Source organism: Halictus rubicundus, chromosome 16 (assembly GCF_050948215.1).
Source record: "Halictus rubicundus isolate RS-2024b chromosome 16, iyHalRubi1_principal, whole genome shotgun sequence".
Lineage (NCBI taxonomy): Eukaryota > Metazoa > Arthropoda > Insecta > Hymenoptera > Halictidae > Halictus > Halictus rubicundus.
In genome coordinates, this window is record NC_135164.1 from 2,324,481 (window position 1) to 2,343,312 (window position 18,832).

General features: G+C 43.1%; 1 protein-coding gene across 1 annotated transcript; it reads right to left on the reverse strand.

Moving 5' to 3' along the window:
• Positions 1–770: 770 nt before the first annotated feature.
• Unpg (homeobox protein unplugged) lies at positions 771–17,994 on the reverse strand. The gene is made up of 4 exons (XM_076801959.1): positions 17,857–17,994; positions 16,716–17,812; positions 14,930–15,241; positions 771–2,415 (listed from the first exon to the last, which is right to left on the reverse strand). Exons 2-4 carry the CDS (start codon positions 16,990–16,992, stop codon positions 1,655–1,657), a joined length of 1,350 nt encoding a protein of 449 aa, XP_076658074.1. The 5' UTR covers positions 16,993–17,812; positions 17,857–17,994; the 3' UTR covers positions 771–1,654.
• Between the last annotated feature and the right edge of the window lie 838 nt (positions 17,995–18,832).

Consider the following 18,832-nt stretch of genomic DNA (forward strand, 5'->3'; position numbering starts at 1 on the left):
GAGTCAAAATATATTATTTGTAAGAACGTAGCTGCGAAACGCCTGCAGATGTGTGTGACGTGTCAGTGAAATAAAGGAGTGTGAGATGAATGAATGTATCAACGAGAACGGCACCGATCGATATCGGACAGACAGCCGTGTATAAGTAGACATATTGTAATTTCTCGAGGTATTGTAACTGATACTTTTCAATAATTGCCCTTACATATTCTACTATTTTTCAAACGAAATTATCAGAGCTCGAATATCGACAGTTTCCCGAGGGGTGTTGAAATACTTCGGATTTCTCTAAATATACGTAAATATTAATTTCAGTAAAATATAACGGTACTGTTCTTGTCAACAGTGGGGGGTATGGCCCCGGGATACCATAGGTGTTACAGTAAAAATATGGTACGTCCATATTTTCGTTAAAAAGTTTACGAGAGTTTTCTTGCAATTTCTAGCTCGAGTTTGAGGACCCCAAAATTTGTACCGCTTGAAAAGAAATCTGCAGTTCTTCCGTGTCGTCCATGTTTTTCGAAAACGGCCGTTTTTTTCTCGGCGATGAAGCGTGTGCTGGGAGAGACCGGTGGCGCGCAATCAGTTACGAACGATACTTCATAAGATATTCGCACATTTTATTGCCTTCTCGATATACAGAAGCGTGCAAACCGTTAGCTCGGCTTCCGCTCCGTCGCGGCGTATCACGACTGTGATGCAGCTGTGGTAATCGCACGGCCAATCGATAGGCCATCGCCGTAACATAGTGCTCCTCCACGAGCGGTGGGGCTCGTTTAATGTAAATTATCTACAAGTTAGAGCTACGCTCGTACATCGGACATAATCTACGCGGTACGTTGTGAGAATGCTATTTACAACACCGTGGTATTACTTATTTACAGTACCCCCGCGCTTCATACTTGGCACAACGGAAGCGCGGCTTGCCGCACGATGCGAGAGCGATCCAGGAGAGAGAAAGAATCGAAGACACTCGGGGTGTCTTTCCGCGGAATACTGTTGCCCGATCAGAAAACACGAGCAATTTGCTTTCACGGTGACGGCCGATGCAGCGCGCGTCTAAAAAGTCCTCGACAATTGTCGAATGGACCGCCGCTCTCAAAAAGATTCAGTTTGAAGCCGCTGTTTCGAGGTGAATGGTTTCACCTCGAAGAAGTTGTCACGGTACTGTCCGAAAGACCAGCTACAATCGCGATAAACGTGCTACCCGAAGCTCTTAAATATTCAGCATCTACTCCGTCGGAAATGAACTTCGCGAAGGATTTCCCATCCTTAATTCCCCTCCGCTCGTTCACTCTCGCAAAAGCCGACGTGAAGTTCACTCGCACCGTGTGCACACGATCATCCTCTCTGCCTCTACAAATTCATCCTCACCGCCGAGACTCGGACACGTAGCTGTCGACCGTCCGTCGGCAAGAGTCGACATTGCCGATTGGAACGAGGCAGTTGTCCAACCGGAAAAGAACTCGTAATCTCCACCCAAAACACAAAATGTCCCGATACGCTTTCGAATTGCTGTCCAGCAGCTGCTCGTTAGGGTCTACCATTCACCGTCGACTCTCGAGGTTCGCGCAAAACCTGTCCACCGTTGAACCTACTCCAGGTTGCCGGCGAAACGTTTAGGTCGGTCCACGGTTCCCGGTGGCAGTGTTCACTACCTCCCGGAGGAGCTGAGCCCGCCCCGATGAGACGGCACCGTGAACGCCCGGAGACCAACGGCGACCCCGATGCCGACGCCGTTGTTGATGGGCGCCTGCACTTGGCCGGACAAGTTGATGGACGAGTTGACCAGGCCAAGGGCATCGCCGAGAACCGAGGTCGACGCGGCGGAAGCTGGGCTCTCGCTGACCGGCCTGACCCTCGGCGGCCTGGCGCACTTCTCCAGGTGATGATGGTGAGACCTAACCGCCAAACGGCTCACGTGCACCGGGATCGGCACGACGATCCTCGTGCCGTTCCCGGAATGCTGTCCGGTCGCTCCATTGTGTCTGCTGGAGGCCCCGGCGGTTGCCATGCTGGTCGCTCCCGTGCCAACGCCGCCGCCGCTCAATCCGGCCTTCACTCTTTTCCATTTGGCTCGCCGGTTCTGGAACCAGATCTTCACTTGGACTTCCGACAGCTTCAGGGCGTGGGCGATGTGAGACCTCTCCGTCAGGCTGAGGTACTTCTTCGCGTGGAACTCTCGCTCCAGCTCGAGCAGCTGCTCCGACGTGAAGGCTGTTCGCCTGCGTCTCGCTTTGTTGTTGCCGGAACCCGTCGCCGAACTGTTCTGCCCGTTCTCCAGCGATCCGCCGGGACTCACGTTGCTGGACGCGTTGCTGGACATCGCGTCCGCCGCGTCATGACCGTCGCCCGCCATACTCAACCCGCCGCCCTCGTCCTCGCTCTCCGCTGACCCTCGACCGTTCTCCGAACCTACGCAAACAAACCCCGTTGCAAAATTAGACGATCAACAAAATTTCCAGCGACACTGGATCGCTGCAAAAGCCAGTTTTCGGGATCCCCAGTGTCCTTTTTAAAACGAAACCGCGCGGACTTTACGGGGACAGTGTCCGACAGCTTCTAAACGATCATCTAAAAGGGCCATCAGTATTTCAGAGCTGTACATGCCTAATTGCACTCCGAGGAGGTTGCACAACGAGTGCAGCGATTGAAACGTAAGAATTATCTGTGTCACCTGAGTACGGAGATCCCTTTTTATAAAAAATATTGTTACAGTTTCTTTAATTGATCGCTTTAACCCCTTGGCATACAAATTAAATGGAGAGATCCTGCAGCCTTTACGTAAGCTTATTGGCAATATTTATTGTTAACCCCTTGCCGTACCTTTTAGCTCGGAAGAATTCGGGCCCAAGCGCCAATTCATGTTCGGCTCGAACTTTTGAATACGAGTCAGACTCGTGACATTTATGTTTGACGTGATATTACGACTACGAACCTGACTCGCAATGTTAATGTTTACGTTTGGTCCGAAATTCTCACGACGAGCCAGACTCGTCAAAGTATGGCAAGGGGTTAAAATTGTGCGTACACGAGTCGAGCCGGGTATAGCGCGGATAATCTCGCTTCAATTGTGGTTGATGTGAGTCACGAGGTTCGGCGTATTCAGCATAGCAGAAAATTGTGTTTAAACTTTCAAGGGGGTCTATAGTTTCCGCGAGACCTTATGCTCCACAAACCGAGGATCGAAACATTGTAAGTACGATCGCTGATCAGCGATTCCCTTTCAAGCGACCATAGTTCTTGATTTTCGCGAAAAAGGAACAGTACCGGTCCACCTGCCACTCATGAATACGTTAAGTGGCGCGCCATTAAGTCATTGAACGGTCGCATCGCGGCCCGACGGAGACCGATTAACAACGGTATATAGTTAGAGAACAAGATTTAATATGCTGGACACACAAGCCGGTTTCGTCACAAAACGTTATAGTTCCCGATCGAACTTTTCCCTTGTGCTTTTACAATTTTCCACGTGTGCCGGCCGGACACGGTACGTACCGCGTGCTTTAGACCATGTTCAATAAACTGCATTACCTTACAACTTTAATCAGTCTCCGTCTGTCTTACGGTGAAATATTAACTGGTCTGTGTTCCCGTGAATTGGTAACGTCGAATCGCAAACTTATTCCGCTGGAACTGGTGATAAGTGCTTCTCATAAAAATACAGCGCCGCGAAAAGGTAAATGAACCGACCGGCGAAAAGCTAGAAACTGTTAACACTGGGTTTACGGAGCACGAAAAGCGACTATTTTGCGTTACTTTGTAAAAATAACATATTTTTTAACCCTTTTCACTCGGATGTCCCCTCAAAGGGGACATTATGAGTCTAGAATCGACGACTCCGAGTTAAATGGCAAAGGGTTAAATAATGTATACCCAAAGAAATAACTTTGCTGAATATTTTCTCACGTACGTATCCTTGGTAGCTTCGTAGTTTTAAATGAAAGATACAAGGAACCCAGTTTCAAGAAATACCCACTCGCATTTTCCCATGAATGCATAAAATCTACAGATTAGGGCACAATTATTTCTATAGACGCGGAACGCGGCTGCGGTCACGCCGAGTAATTTTCGTGTTTACGGCTGTTCCCTGTCTTTTGTCGAGCAACGCGTAAAATTCCTAGAACAAGACGCTACGTAAGAGTTTAATGCACCCGCGCGTTCACTAATTCAAAGAGTTTCGATTGAATGGGCCACAGGCTTCCGCGACCGAGGGAAACGTTCACGGCATCGCGAGTCTCACGGACAAACGTTCGGGTGTTGTCCTCGCAGCGTCTTTACACTTTGTCCAGGAATCGAGCTGATCGATCCGCTCGGACACCCGTCATTACATCTCTATTCCGCCATCCCTTCCTTCGCCATTAAGTCCACGATCGAGCCACCGGCTCGATAAGTCTAACTCGAACTTCCGCCGGCTCGATAATATCAGACTCTGGAAAACATTGTTTTGCGCGCTTCATTTTTTCAAAACATGTCATTTCCGTTCGCGTGTTCTCTTAACTCATTTTCACGTGCCATTGTTAACCCTTTGTCGCACTATTTTTCTTCACAAAATTTTATTCATTATCACGCTTGTTCCAATTACTGTGCCATTACAGCCCCCCCTACTAATCCATGAATTATTTGATTTCAATTCCGTCTGTTCAAAATTTAGATTGACTCTCAAACTCTATTTTCTTGTTGGGCACACTTTTTTCAATTCAAAAATAAATAAACTGAAATAGAAGGAAATAAGATAAAAGGTTCTTGCTCCGATTAGTGTGCCTTTACAGACGCTTTCAACACATTGGCGTGTCCTCAGTTATGTGTCCGTCTGAACACTGCTCCCTTGAAAACAGTTATTCTCTTTCAGACAAGCGTGTTTACAAATGTTTTGTCGCAAAAGTAGAAACGGCGTGCGACAGCGGTGAGTATAAGCGGACAAGCTATAAGTGGTTATAATAACTTATAAGTTACAAGTGGAGAAGTCGGTGAAACCGACGATGAAAATTGTTTCCGCTGTCAGAGAGGGCTCGATGACGTAAAAGCTGCGACAGTCTGCGCGATTATTAGCGAGATACGCGATACAATGCGTCATCGATACTCTTTCCGCGACTTCTGCCTGGCGAAATATTGGACATCCGCCAAATTGCAGTTCGATCCGGTTCCTGCACCCGTCGGGATGGCGCGTTGCATCCAGACCTATATGTCTTTCTGATATACAGTGTACTGTATAAAAGTCTTAGGGCCACCACCGTAAAATTTGTTTTATACCTAAATAAATCTCTGCCAACGTTGCATATTCGTTACCGTGCTTCTAATGTGCTTCGCTGTGCCATACCAGGTCTATAAAGAGACCGAGTTTTCCTGCATTTATTGGAAAATTATGGGCTGGTCACCTCGCAATGCTGATTTAATTATTGTTCAACATGTTTGAGCACGAAGAAAACGCGTTCGTTAATAAATTATTTGAAAGCTGCACCAGAAAATGACCACACAAAATGTTAAAATGTTTACCAAATCTGTGACATTATAACGTTATTATAGTATTATGACGTTATATAATTTGTAACAGTACATTATATAATGATATTAGTATAGTACAGTATAGTATAGTATAGTATGGTATAGTATAGTATAGTATAGTATAGTATGGTACAGTATAGTATAGTATAGTATAGTATAGTATAGTATAGTATAGTATAGTATAGTATAGTATAGCATAGCATAGCATAGTACAGTACAGTACAGTATAGTATAGTATAGTATAGTATAGTATAGTATAGTATAGTATAGTATAGTATAGTATAGTATAGTATAGTATAGTATAGTATAGTATAGTATAGTATAGTATAGTATAGTATAGTATAGTATAGTACAGTAGAGTACAGTATAGTATAGTATAGATAATAGTATAGTGTGTAGGCTCTTTAGCCGGCAAAAATGTTTTTCTAGTGCGATTTTAGCAGCCTAAGACATTTGCACAGTACTGTATTCCCGTCCAGCGGATGTCACGAGAAAAAGAAACAATGGAAATAGATGTGTTTGGCGTTTTGTGTCTGGTTACAACCGTGAATGGAAATGCTGTAATATTTTATGACAGGCAATGCCAACACGGTTATATTAATATATCCGCGCTTGTTGCTCTGGTATTCCATTTCTGTATTCGGCTGTTAATTTTCATTCGTACAGATCACAACCAATGATTGCAACCAATGTTCCCGACTAATTGCTGCCTAAAATTGTGGGCACTGATGGTTTTCTTCGCTACATAGAAAATAAACGAAAAATTCATTTTTACGACTCAGACGTTACCGACTTTCCTATTTTTCTGTTCGCTGTACAAAGCGCTTCTAAGTTTTAACGCATTCCTCTAATAAAATTTTCAATTAGCTTTCCAACCTTTTACCGTGGCATTTTCTATCACAATTACCGAGCGCTGACAAGAAACGTGCGTAACTATGCATTCCGCCGATTGCTCTATCATACACAGCTGAACAATTCACGCGCGAAGACATATATAGGTTACTTCGGAGTGGCTTAATTCAATAAATATTTATTAAGCAGCGGACAAATTTTGTCTGTCAAATTAAGTCGGTCCGCGATTAAACTTTCACGGGGCTGGGAGAACAAACGAGAAATCGATATGGCGTCGCCGAAAGAAACACCGCGCAACGGGCTGGAAACCCGTTTCTTGTGGGCCAAATTGAATTTTTAAAATTTCATAGTTTCCGAACAATGTCAAACCAATCGCTGAACGAGTCGAGACGAGTTCATTAATCAACCGGTGGAAGAACCGATCTCTCCGGGCTACCGCGGCTAAACGGACCCCATATTTCGTTGGTCTATTAACCATATCGATTAATCGAAGGGTCCAAGCCCGGTCGAACGAGGGGACATCCTCTGCTTTTTTTTCAGCCGGATTTTCGGTTCTTCTTGGGAAAAGCAACGCAAGCCGATCCTCCCTTGTCATGTCGGTCGCCGCGGGGTTCTTGATGGGGCAATGAATACGAAAAAATCGAGAAACGGTAAATCTTGCGGGAAAACCGATGCACTCTATGAAACCGAATTGGCTTTTTCTGTTTGCCAAAAACACGCTCTTTCCAATTAACGTTCGGAAGAGGTTGATTTTGTGGAGCTTTGTTTTTATTCGATTCTTGTTTCCTGCGCGACTGCCACACAGGAAATTTTCATCTTGCATGAATCATTCTGGTGGTTAGGTTCTTGTCTAGCTTCACGACGTCGGAATAAATCGGTGGTTGGCGTCGAATGAAATGCAGTTAAATAGAGCAATCAGAGAAATTCTCACAGACCGCATCGGTTTTCGTTGTGGTGTGCCGCGCGAGTCGATGAATGTATCTATTTCTGCACGTGTCACATAAAATTTCAATCGTTGTTATTAACTGTCTTCCAGCCGGTCTCGCGCCTGACGTCATGTGAACCTCCGATCGATACGGCTAGCTATTATTTGGTCACTTTACCACCAAATCGGCGTTAGCATTTAATGAACAGACAGTATGGCATAAAGGCAATTCAATTACTGTCGTCGTTTACCAAAATCAGATAAAAGAATGCTGGCAGCGGGACGATATCGCATTGCCACTATATTATTCTATTGATAATGATACACATCGCAGCAGACGTAGCAACTCAATTTAATAGAATACCGATACATAAAATACTACAAAGTGTACAATTAGAATTTAATATATTTAATATACAGTCTTTTCTCGATACATGTCGCAAACACCTGGATGATAAAAGTCGCTGTCCCCGCTACCGCGGAGCGTACCCTGTGAGGACATACATCGAGAAAATACTGTATTCTAACTAATTTTAAGATAGGACCGTCTCTAACAACGAATTAAATTCTTTTCATTTTTCCAATTACTTTGGATTTCAATATTCCACGTCTAAATTGGATTTAAATTAAGGTAACCTACATGTACACCTCGATTGTTTGGATCGGGGTAATCTATGTAAATGAAGCATCAATTTAGGTAATAGCGTAAGTCTGAATTAGGTTTGACGACTAATGTAGGTCTCGCTTATATTATAAATGAAAGTGGATATCGTCTGGATCGGTTTTAATTTCCACAAAGTGTCGCACCGATCGAATAGAATCGGATTAAAGTAGCTGCAGCCTGGATGAAGTCTGAATTTTCAGTCTCCGTGCATATTTAGCGCAAAGCTTTTCATTATATATGCATTCGAACGAAAAGAATTTTGCTTTTACTTTAATCGAGATTAACACTAGAACTACCACACCAGTCAAAATGACTGGTTTGACAACTTTATTTTAAAATTCCTACTTCATGTTATAATTTTCCTCCGCAATGATGTAATGACTTTTGCAGGGATAGCTAAAGGAATAATATAATAAACTTTAATTTTGTTTTATTCATTTAAAATACAAGTGATTTTTTTATCATGGCTACTTATACCAGTACCAGTCAATTTGACTGGTATGAACTTATTGAACCGTATAGAAGGGAAGGACCATAGCAACCGACAATTTTTTTGCAAGCTTGTCGCTGGCATATAAATTATTAGCTACAGAACCACACTGGTTGACACAATACGCGGAAACAAAAGAGAACTCACACAAATTTGTAAAACGAAGAAGGATACCATGGCTCGCTTTTCGTCGCTGCTGTATCGATCAAATGAGATTACACTCACAATTTATAAAAGTAGGCCGAAGAAGAAATGTTTTTATCCTGAGCTCAAAACATAAAATCGTCAAAATTGGAAAAAGCGAAGAGGGCCTACCTGAAACGGTCAAATTTTATAATAAAACAAAATTTGGGATAGATATAGCAGACCAAATGGCAAAAAAATATAGCGTGAAGTCGGGATCAAGAAGATGGCCACTTCAAGTATTTTTTAATATTTTAGATTTAGCTGGCACAAATGCCTGGATTTTTTATAAGGAAACGACAGGTGAGCAGATATCCAGAAAAGATTTTATCTTTCAATTAGCAGATGAACTTGCCGCTGACTATGAAAAATCACGGATAGAACAAAGAGCATCTGAGATCCAAAGTACGTCAAAGAACTCACCTTATTCACGCAAATGGTGTCGGATAGGGTACTGTAATAATAGTAAGACTACCACCATTTGCAATCTTTGTAAACAATATGTATGCGGAAAATGCACGCAGAAGAAACTTTACGTTTGTAAGAACTGTGACGAATGATAACTTTTGTACTTAATAATTTAATTTATATTTGTATTTCATTTATTCTATTACGTTTATTATCATTATTATATTATTATATTATACTTCTTATATTTACCAATGGAAATTTATTTTAATATCCTTGTTACCAAAGATTTTGGTACTAAATATTCTTCATTATTGTACTTATTGTTATTATTATAGTTGTTATTATATAGCTTTTATGATCTCAGAACATGCCTTTTGTAAGATAATAATAAATCAATAAACATAAAAATATTCTACTATTACGTATTTTTTAAAGACCAGTCATTTTGACTGGTTTTGGTAGAGATAGCTACGTCTCAACTGTCGGTAGTTCTAGTGTTAATGCGGAATCCGTCGATCGCGACACACTTTTGAAAGAGGCCTTGTCTAGGGGTGCGAAACATTTTTAATTTAAGTCGAAAACGTAGAATAACATTTTCTCATGCGACGCTTCGTTTTCCGGAAAATCCAACAAGTTCGCGCGCTTAGCGTTTGTAAGTAGAATCGGCCGGTCATGCACAGACGCGTCAGACACCATGCCATTCACACTATCAAGAAATCAGTTCCATTAAATAATATCATTTAGCGGCGATCGATTCGCCGTTCGTTCATTCCGATTCTGTTCGAGAGTAGTTCCATTAATCAGCTAACACCAGGCGCATCAGCTGGGCCATTGTCGAGAATGCGATTAATCCGCGTAACCGATGAATTTTCCGTAGAAACGTCCGACATATTTTCTTGTTGACTATCGAATTACAGGATCCTGACATAACGTGATTATTAATTTGTCAAGCAGGGCTATAAAAACTTTACCTTTCATTTATAGATACTTAGATTCGAGGGATCAATAGTAGTTACAGCGTGGCATTAACTGAACTTTAAACGAGCTAAGAAAAGGTGGCTCTACCTCTGTGAATTATTCATTATCAATCCAGCTAATTGAAAGACGATTCGTGTCTAAATTAGGTATTCGAATTGAATAGATTCGCGAGTTTTTGGATTTTATCGTGCACGGGCAATTTCGTGAATGAAGACGGCGGATAAAAGACGGAACATATGCGAGAGTATAGTCAGGCTAATGACTGCTTTTAATTTGTCCGTATAATATAATTATTCTATCCTTCTGTTAAAATCTCAGGCGAGATTCCGGGTGCTAAATAGAAGAAACAAGCAAAGTTCCGTCGCGTCGAAGTGTCAATGTTAAATGAAATAATGATGCGGATCGAGGGCCTAGGCAGATCGTTGAACGGTTCGGAGGAACGTTTTCGGCCGACCAGGGACAAAAATAGAGAGGGCAAGCTCGATCGGCGTGTTCGTCGTAACGATCGGCACACCGGTTCGGCACGGTGCGTCATAAATGACCGATGACAGATTCCTCGAAGCTATTTCGTTGCGCATACGAAATCGCCTCGGTCGGCGGTACATCAATAAAAAGTGATCGGCCACGAATAAATGCGCGCGACTTCGTCGATCCGTCCCGTGCGCCCCGCCACGCCGCGCCGCCTTCGGAAATACGTGATCGGCGAGTTTTCGACTTTCCATCTGCGATCGACTCTCGACTCGAATAGCCGCAACTATCATTTCGACGAGACCATTTGCATTGATTGCCGGTGATCAGGGAATCTGGGATTTTTCACCGTTCAACGAGATCGCGTGCTGGACGCATTCGATGCCGAACAGTCTGCTGTCAACGTCACTGACACGCAGTTACAAAATAAAAAATGTCCTCGACAATTGTAAAACACGATTTGTAGCCCGATTGTCACAGTGTGTACATGTGTACTATAAAATAAAAATTGTCTTCGTCGATTGTAAAACGCGACAGCAATATACAAATATCTTTCTCGCTTGAATCAGTTCAGTAAGTTAAAAATACATAATCCGCAGGTCTGCGAATAAACAATCAATTTGTCATCGTCTTGGCCCTGTAGCCCGATTGTCACAGTGTGTACATGTGTATACAGTCAGCGTGAAAAGTATACGGATTTATAAGAATATTTTCTTTATATATGTCGAGTATTTTCGTCGCTGAAAATATGAATAATTACACTGATTGACGCTCGAGTTGTTTGATCGAATCATTTTGAATGGAGTAAAAATTGAGAAATTGAGATGTATCATCGCGAATACTATTTCAATCCGCTTGCATTTTTCAGAACCGAAGGTTCACTCGGAATGTATTAGCAGAAAGAGTCATCTTTAGATTTGGGCAATGAAATAAATAATTCCGTTTCCTTTTTCTGGGAGACGCGTCACTCCGAGTGTTAACAAATGTTATGGTTAGAGGACGATTTGCCTAAAATATATGAAAATTACGAATATTTTATTTTGGACAGTAATTTTTCATTAATTCGACGTGGATGTTTGCCGAATTCCTTGAAAAACGCGTTGCCGATATCGATCATCGGATCAACGTGAAATATATTCGATGAATTATCATATCGATCGACGAGCGACGGTCGCCCTTCTTCTTCGCAGAAGAAGGGTTCTTCGGCGAAGGGTCGTCGAGCGTTTTGAAATTCGGCCAGGATTCACCGAGTACCGTATCACGTACGAAAGCGCGTATAGTGTGAGCACGGAATTCCACCTGTGCCGTGGAACCGTGCAAACGTGTGAGATTCGACTTTGGGACTGGCATAATTTATGCACGCTACTGTGTATCTCGGGCCCTTTGCCGGCTTCGATCGTGGCGACTACGATCGTAGTCGAGGACACGCTCCTGGAATCCTTAAACGGCCATCGCGAATTTCTTCGTTTCGCGTTTCGCGTACAACATGACTGCTCCCCGTTTTATTCCTTTCGACACTTTTCATCCGAAATATTAGGTTGGCAAGAAAGTAATTTCGGTATTTTTAGGTGAAATAAAATCCAATTTTTTTATCAAAGCAATGAACTTTAATCGATAAAATATTTTCCATTTTGTTCTATGGTCTTTTGCCATCTTTCTGGTAGCTTCATAATTCCGCGCTCATAAAACTTCTGATCCTTTTCGGTGAAAAACTGATCCAAGTGCGATTTCAGACCATCATCATTAGTGAAAGTTTTACCATTCAAAGAGTTTTGTAAACTTCGGAATAAATGATAATCTGATGGTGGAATGTCAGTGCTATATGGTGGATGTGACATCACTTCCCAACCATGCTCCAATAACTTTTCACGTGTTACCAAAGATGTGTGTGGCCTAGCGTTATCATAGTGGAACACGATTCCTTTGCGATTTGCCAATTCTGGCCGTTTTTCTTTGATTGCTATGTCCAGTTTTGATAGTTGTCGATGATAAACATCTGAATTGATGGTTTGATTCCTTGGGAGCAGCTCAAAATACACAATACCTTTGTAATCCCACCAAATTGGCAACATGATCTTCTTTTGCTGCAATTCGGCTTTCGGTGTGGTTTGGGCTGATTCATCACGCTTGGACCATGATCGTTTTCGAGTTGTGTTATTGCAAACAACCCATTTCTCATCACCAGTGATGATTCGCTTCAGAAAAGGGTCGATTTCATTTCGTTTGAGATGCATATCGCATATGTTGATGCGTTGCGTTAAGTAAATTTCTTTAAATTCGTGTGGAACCCAAATATCGAGCATCTTAACGATTCCGAGACTTTTTAAACGATATTCTATAGTTGTATGCGAGACATTTAACCTGTCTACAATCTGTCGGACAGTTATATGACGATCCGATTCAATAATGGCTTTCATTTGGTCATCATCAACTTCAGATGGTCGACCAGAACGTTGCTCGTCTTCAAGTGAGAAATTTCCAGAACGGAATTTTTTAAACCAATTCTGGCACGTGCGTTTTGTTAAGCAATCCACACCATAAACTTCACATATATCTTTAGGATGTATGTATATATATCTTCACATATATCTCTACGGAAATAAAAAAGCAATATGTGCCTATAATGTTCGTTTTCGCACTCCATGTTCAAATTGACACAGAACTAACAATTTTAATCAAAATTACGTGTAATTTGCTTCAAAAGTAACTTAAAAGATGTAGTTATGAAATGTCAGAAGGAAAACAAACGCAACGTTAACAGAAATCAATCAAACAAAACATAAAGCCATCTATTAGTGAAAACCGAAATTACTTTCTTGCCAACCTAATAATTGCGGCTTTCATTAGTTTAAACTTTAGCGATTTTACTCTAGCGGCGACGCGTTGTCACGTTACATTTGTATAGTATTAATATCGTTAACTGTCGATTTTCCCTAGTACTTTTTGTTATGTAGAGTAGAAAAAATTGTAGGTATCCGTTTAATAAATGCCAATGACCTTCATATGACCGCTACGCCTCCGGCTAGGGAAAAACGAGCCCGCTAGGGACCATTTATTTTTTCCTACCTTCGACCAAAATAAAGATACAGCTTCTTGGAATTGTATGAACAGCTTTGACATTTGAAAACAAAAGCTGCAGTTATTTTTGCAGCGACCTAATTATACAATTAGACGATTAAAAATCGTTATCTTATCTAAAGCTAGCAGGGAAACTATAAGCAACCACGTTAAACGAGATACGAATATATCGCGAGCTAAGACGCGCATAAATAGAGTTTCTCGTTTCTAATTCATAGTATAGATTTCAATTTTCGTGCACAAATTCAACAAATTATTTTTGTTTTACCAAAAATATCGCGCTGATGAACTTGTTTCTATATTTTAGATTTATCCGAAAATTCTTATAAAATGGAGGTACAATATCGTCGGGAAAATTATTTAGCGTGTATCTTTTACTCTCACTATGTTCGCGTATGCATGCTTGTCACAAATCTACCGAATATTTCGTAATTAGCCTTCGGTAATTGTGACGCAAAGCCGTCGAGGATTCAATCGGAAATTAAATGTACGAACTGTCCTGAATGTTGTACGGTAAATTGGATCGACAAATTATTTGTATCTTAATACGCGCAAACTCGTTGTCACCGTTCTAAGAGGTGATCCATCGATTGACATATCTCCACTAATTACTGCCACCGTGTTGGCTTTTTGGCCAGAGCTAGGGATAATTGAAACGGTCATTCGCGTATCCTGTTAACGCTGACAGCCATCAGACCGTCAAGCTATAACGCAGAACTGGCGCATGCATTGAATATAAAATGACACCGTGGCCAGTGAGCTGATAGCGGAGTACAAATAAATAGGTGTTTCGCGATCCCATTCTGGAAAATTACGTCTGACCCCTCAAAAGTCACACAATTTACTCGAATAGTTACGTTGCATTTAGAATAGTAAAACATATTAGGACCCGTGAAAATGACGGATTTGAGATTGTAAAGATGCGTCCACGAGGAATTCTTCAACAAATTGATTGCTTTAGTATGTAATATTAAAAAGATGCCTCAAAATTTTGATAGAGTGATGCAAAATAGTCATTTTTAATGCTCAGTAAGCCCAGCGTTAACACTAGAACGACCGGAGCAGTCAAAACGACTGGTTCCTAATTTTTTCTTTTACAATTACTGAAATTGTAAAAATGTTTTCATCGGAAATGTTTTTAATGAACCTCTTCGTTGAAGCACATATTACAATAAAAGTTGTATGAAGTCTGAATGGGCACAGTTTTGTCACTGTTACAAAGCAATATACGTCAGTCGCATTTATTGCTCGGTCGTTCTAGTGTTAAGGTATCGATTGCAGGAGTCCAGGACCAAGTAGCGTCGATCGTTTGGAAGATACGAGTTCCAGGTAAGGATAACAAAGAGGAAAAAGTGTGTATTGTCGAGAGGCTTACCGTGTCGTGATTTCGAAAGATCATGGGCAGGCGAGGCTGGAGAGTCGATGCTACCGTCGTCCTCGCTGTCCGTGAAACTGGTCGAACAACGATGATTTGGGGTACGCTGACAACCGGTTGGATAAGCTGCGCCCTGGAGATGATTGGCTCCGGGGCCAAGGTGCTGTGACAATCGACTCTGATAAAGATCCTGGTGGGACGGGTAACTGGCCGAGGTGTGCGCAGGTAACATCGGGACACCGGAAGTCCCGCCGCTGCCGTACATCCGCATCGGTAGCCAGGCTCCGTAGAGGCCGAGGGGCACGCCGAATCCTGAACGATAAGGATTCATTAATTTCCTGTCGTCAATATTTTTTTGTCGCGCATACCTAAGGATCCAGGAATTTTTTTCCCATTTGTGCTGTTCGTGGGAAAAATTACGAGCAGATTATCTCGTTTGACTTGAAACGAAGTTGTTCGAAAAGTTGTAAAGAGTGCCATTTTTATTTTCTCGCGTAGTTCTTACCAATTCCTCTAATTGCACGTGAAAACTTAGGTCATTTGAAAAGTTATACCGGTTTAATGGGCGTTCGAATGCATTCGCGAGCCGTTTTAGAGAACAACGTTAAATTCTGAAACAATAACGAAGGTCTATCTGTTCGCACGCGACTCCGTTGAACAGGTATAACTTTGGATCGGATCTTAATATGAAGTAACTTCGAAGTTAACATTTAGCGACGATTGATTGAAGTGGATTTCATTTTCCAACGAAACTAGGACGCGTAATGTTCAAATTGAATTTACTACATCCGGTATGGCGAAGAGGTACTTGAAATATGTATCTCACTATTGAGCAGGTCTCGGGCACGATTTATTCACCGTTCCTTCCGATTTCCATACTTCATGATTCTCCGGAGGCGAATAGTTTAAAACTCCGCCAATAAATAAATGATCTCGAAATTTCGTTTGCACCGGTTCTAATCGAATTAGAAATATAATCGGCATAACTTGTCCGCAGGTGGAACGATCAATTCTCGCGATCTGCTTCCCGCCATAATATTATCTATTAATCTTCCGCTTTATTCATTCCTAAACGGAACATTAACTCGAATCAAACGCACGTATATTCGATTTCCATTGAAGTCGATCACTTAAATGAAACAGCGATTTCAATTCGTTCATTGACACATCAATTACTCGATGAATGGCGCCGAGCCATACAGGGTGTTCCAAAAATGTGCTTCCTTGAAAGAGGCGATTCCTAAGATCATTTGAAATCACTTTTTCCTTTGCGAAAATGTTCTCCGCGGCCTTGTTAAAGAGTTATCAACGAAAAACACGGGCCAATCAGAGCGCGGGCACAGCAGACGAATTCTGACTCAGCCAATGCCAACGCTACGCTCGGCGGAAGCTGTCGCCGAGCTGAGATCCCTCTGCTATAGCCGCGCTCTGATTGGTCCGTGTTTTTCGTCGATAACTCCTCAACAAAGCCGCGGAGAACATTTCCGCAAAGGGAAAAGTTACTTCAAACGATCTCAGGAATTGTCCCTTTCAAGTACAACATATTCGGGACAGTCTGTATAATTTGCAGAAGAGAAGAAATATAGAAAAATAATGTTAAACTCTCTCGAATGCTATTTCCCTTTCGTGTAAAACAAAACACTGACAAATTTGACTCTCGAGAATAACTCGCGACAGTTTTACTCTCAAATGAACACGCACCCTAAGAGAAGTAAACGGATGAATTTTCACCCCGAGGAACGTACGAGTTCAAAGGGTTGAAAAATGTTTAGAGTGCTGAACTCACCTGGAGGTAGCGCATTCGCCGCCGCAGTCGCCAAGTAGTGTCTCTGATAAAGGTATTCCCTGTCTCGATCCGAGTCCTCTTCGTTCTCGTTCGCTCGCTCTTCTTGCACGGCAGGATCGCAGCTTCCTTTCTGGTTAGCGCAGTTCCCGATCAAGCTCTCGATCGTGAACGGCTTCGGCGTCGGTCGACGCATGACCTTCGACTCCGGGATCGAGGATTCGAGCTCGTCGCTCGCGGATCCGACGTCCAGCTCCGTTTCCTCCACGTTCGAATCCATATTTCCTCGCTTCTCCTCGCTCAACGGATACTAACGCTTCATGTCCTTGTACCCTTTCTCTTCTGCTCCGAACTCCTCGATTTTTCCGATACAAAAATAAGAGCAATCCTTCAGGACTCTTGACGCGTCGACTCCGATGTTTCTTCTCTTAATTCAATTAGAATACCCTTACGGAATGCGATATGAAGTCTCGTGAGTGTATCAATGATCTTTGATAAAATATCTCCTTGCTTCTATTGTATATTATCGTAGTACCGTTCACGTTCGTTTCTTTGAATTGTATTTACGCCTACTGGACGAGTGCATTCTAATTATTTTACAATACGTATTTTTCTTTACGGTGTCCGTCTCTCCCGGTTCGAAGAAGACTAACTCATAAATACTTTAGGCAGGCTCTTCGCGTGCGGCTGACTTCAGCAGATAATAATATATTCATAGAATACTTTCAATCGAGTGTCGCGATCGGTATCAAATTTTCATAGCGTTCTCCCGTAGTACAAAGTGCAGTTTACTATAACCGATTTCGTTGCGTGCGCGCACAGATTACACGTAGATACTGTTCTCCCTTAAAGTCTTCCCGAAGTTCAATATTGGCAGGAAACTATACTGGCAAGCACGTCAAACGATTATGCCATACACACTGTATAATAGCTCGACTAATTTCTCTGTAAATTCGTCGTCATCCCGCAAACAGAAATCGTCGAAGTTCGTCGATCATTCCCTCCAACTTCTGTCCATTTAACACCAGGATTACCAGGAGTAAACACTGGTTCACAAATCAGGAAACACTTCCTCCGAGTGTTGAAATCGTGACGAACAGCTAGGCGACGGAGGGATCGAACTGCTCGGGCGGCGTTGATCCACGAACCTTTGTATTTGTGATAAAAATTCCCCACTGGCAAGCTCAAGAGCTCTGTGATAACAGCCGTGACGATGGAAATCGGTTTTGCAGACGAAGTTGATTAAATTGTGGTTGGCAGTTTTCTCGAAAAATGAGGGATTCTCGATTCCGGGTTAGAAGATGGAACGGTACGTATTTCTAGCGTGAGTACCACGTGTCCTCCACCCGCGCCACAACGTCGAACACCGAACTCGCGCGACCCGGCCTCGATCCGGGCTGGCAAAAGGAAAAGCAGTGCACCGCGCGCGCGGTCCTCTACGTGACCAGTCAAACAACGGTATGACGAATCGCGACACCCGCGATCTCCATATCGAATCGGCGATCCTCGACCGTTGCCATGTCGGCCGAGCGCATACGTGATTGGGACGTGGGAGACGGTGCGGCGGTCGGGTGGGAGAAAAAAAAAAGGAACACGTGGACCGACAACCGTGTCGGGCACGAGTCGACGGGCAACTGCCGGGCAAAGACGAGTCGCATTTCAATCGGCGGGTCGCGGCCCCGGTGCGCCGACTCGCGGCGGCGTGGCAGCTGGCGTGGCCGCACAACACCACGGACGTGCTGCCACGCCGAGCCCCATTGGCCCCCTCCACGGCCAATCCCGGGCTAAGGCACGCCCACACGACCCGCCATCCGCCATCTTGCCGTCCCGACAGCTTTTGTACTTCCGCGGTCTCGCGAACCCGTTCCCGATCCGCCGACAGGATCCGCCGAGGACCCAGGACTCCTGCTCCACTACCGTTTGCCACTTCTGCCACTCTTCGATGCGCCTCGCAGTCGATTTTTCTCGTCCGAGGACTCGATGTCGCTCGGCCCGCGTCTGGCGAGGCTCTTCGTTACAGATTTTGGGATTTTCTTTCCTTTGTTTTTCCCATTGAATCCTTAACTTTTGAATGTACGCACGAGCGTATTGTATGAGCGGCGGGTGGTTCCCAGAAATCT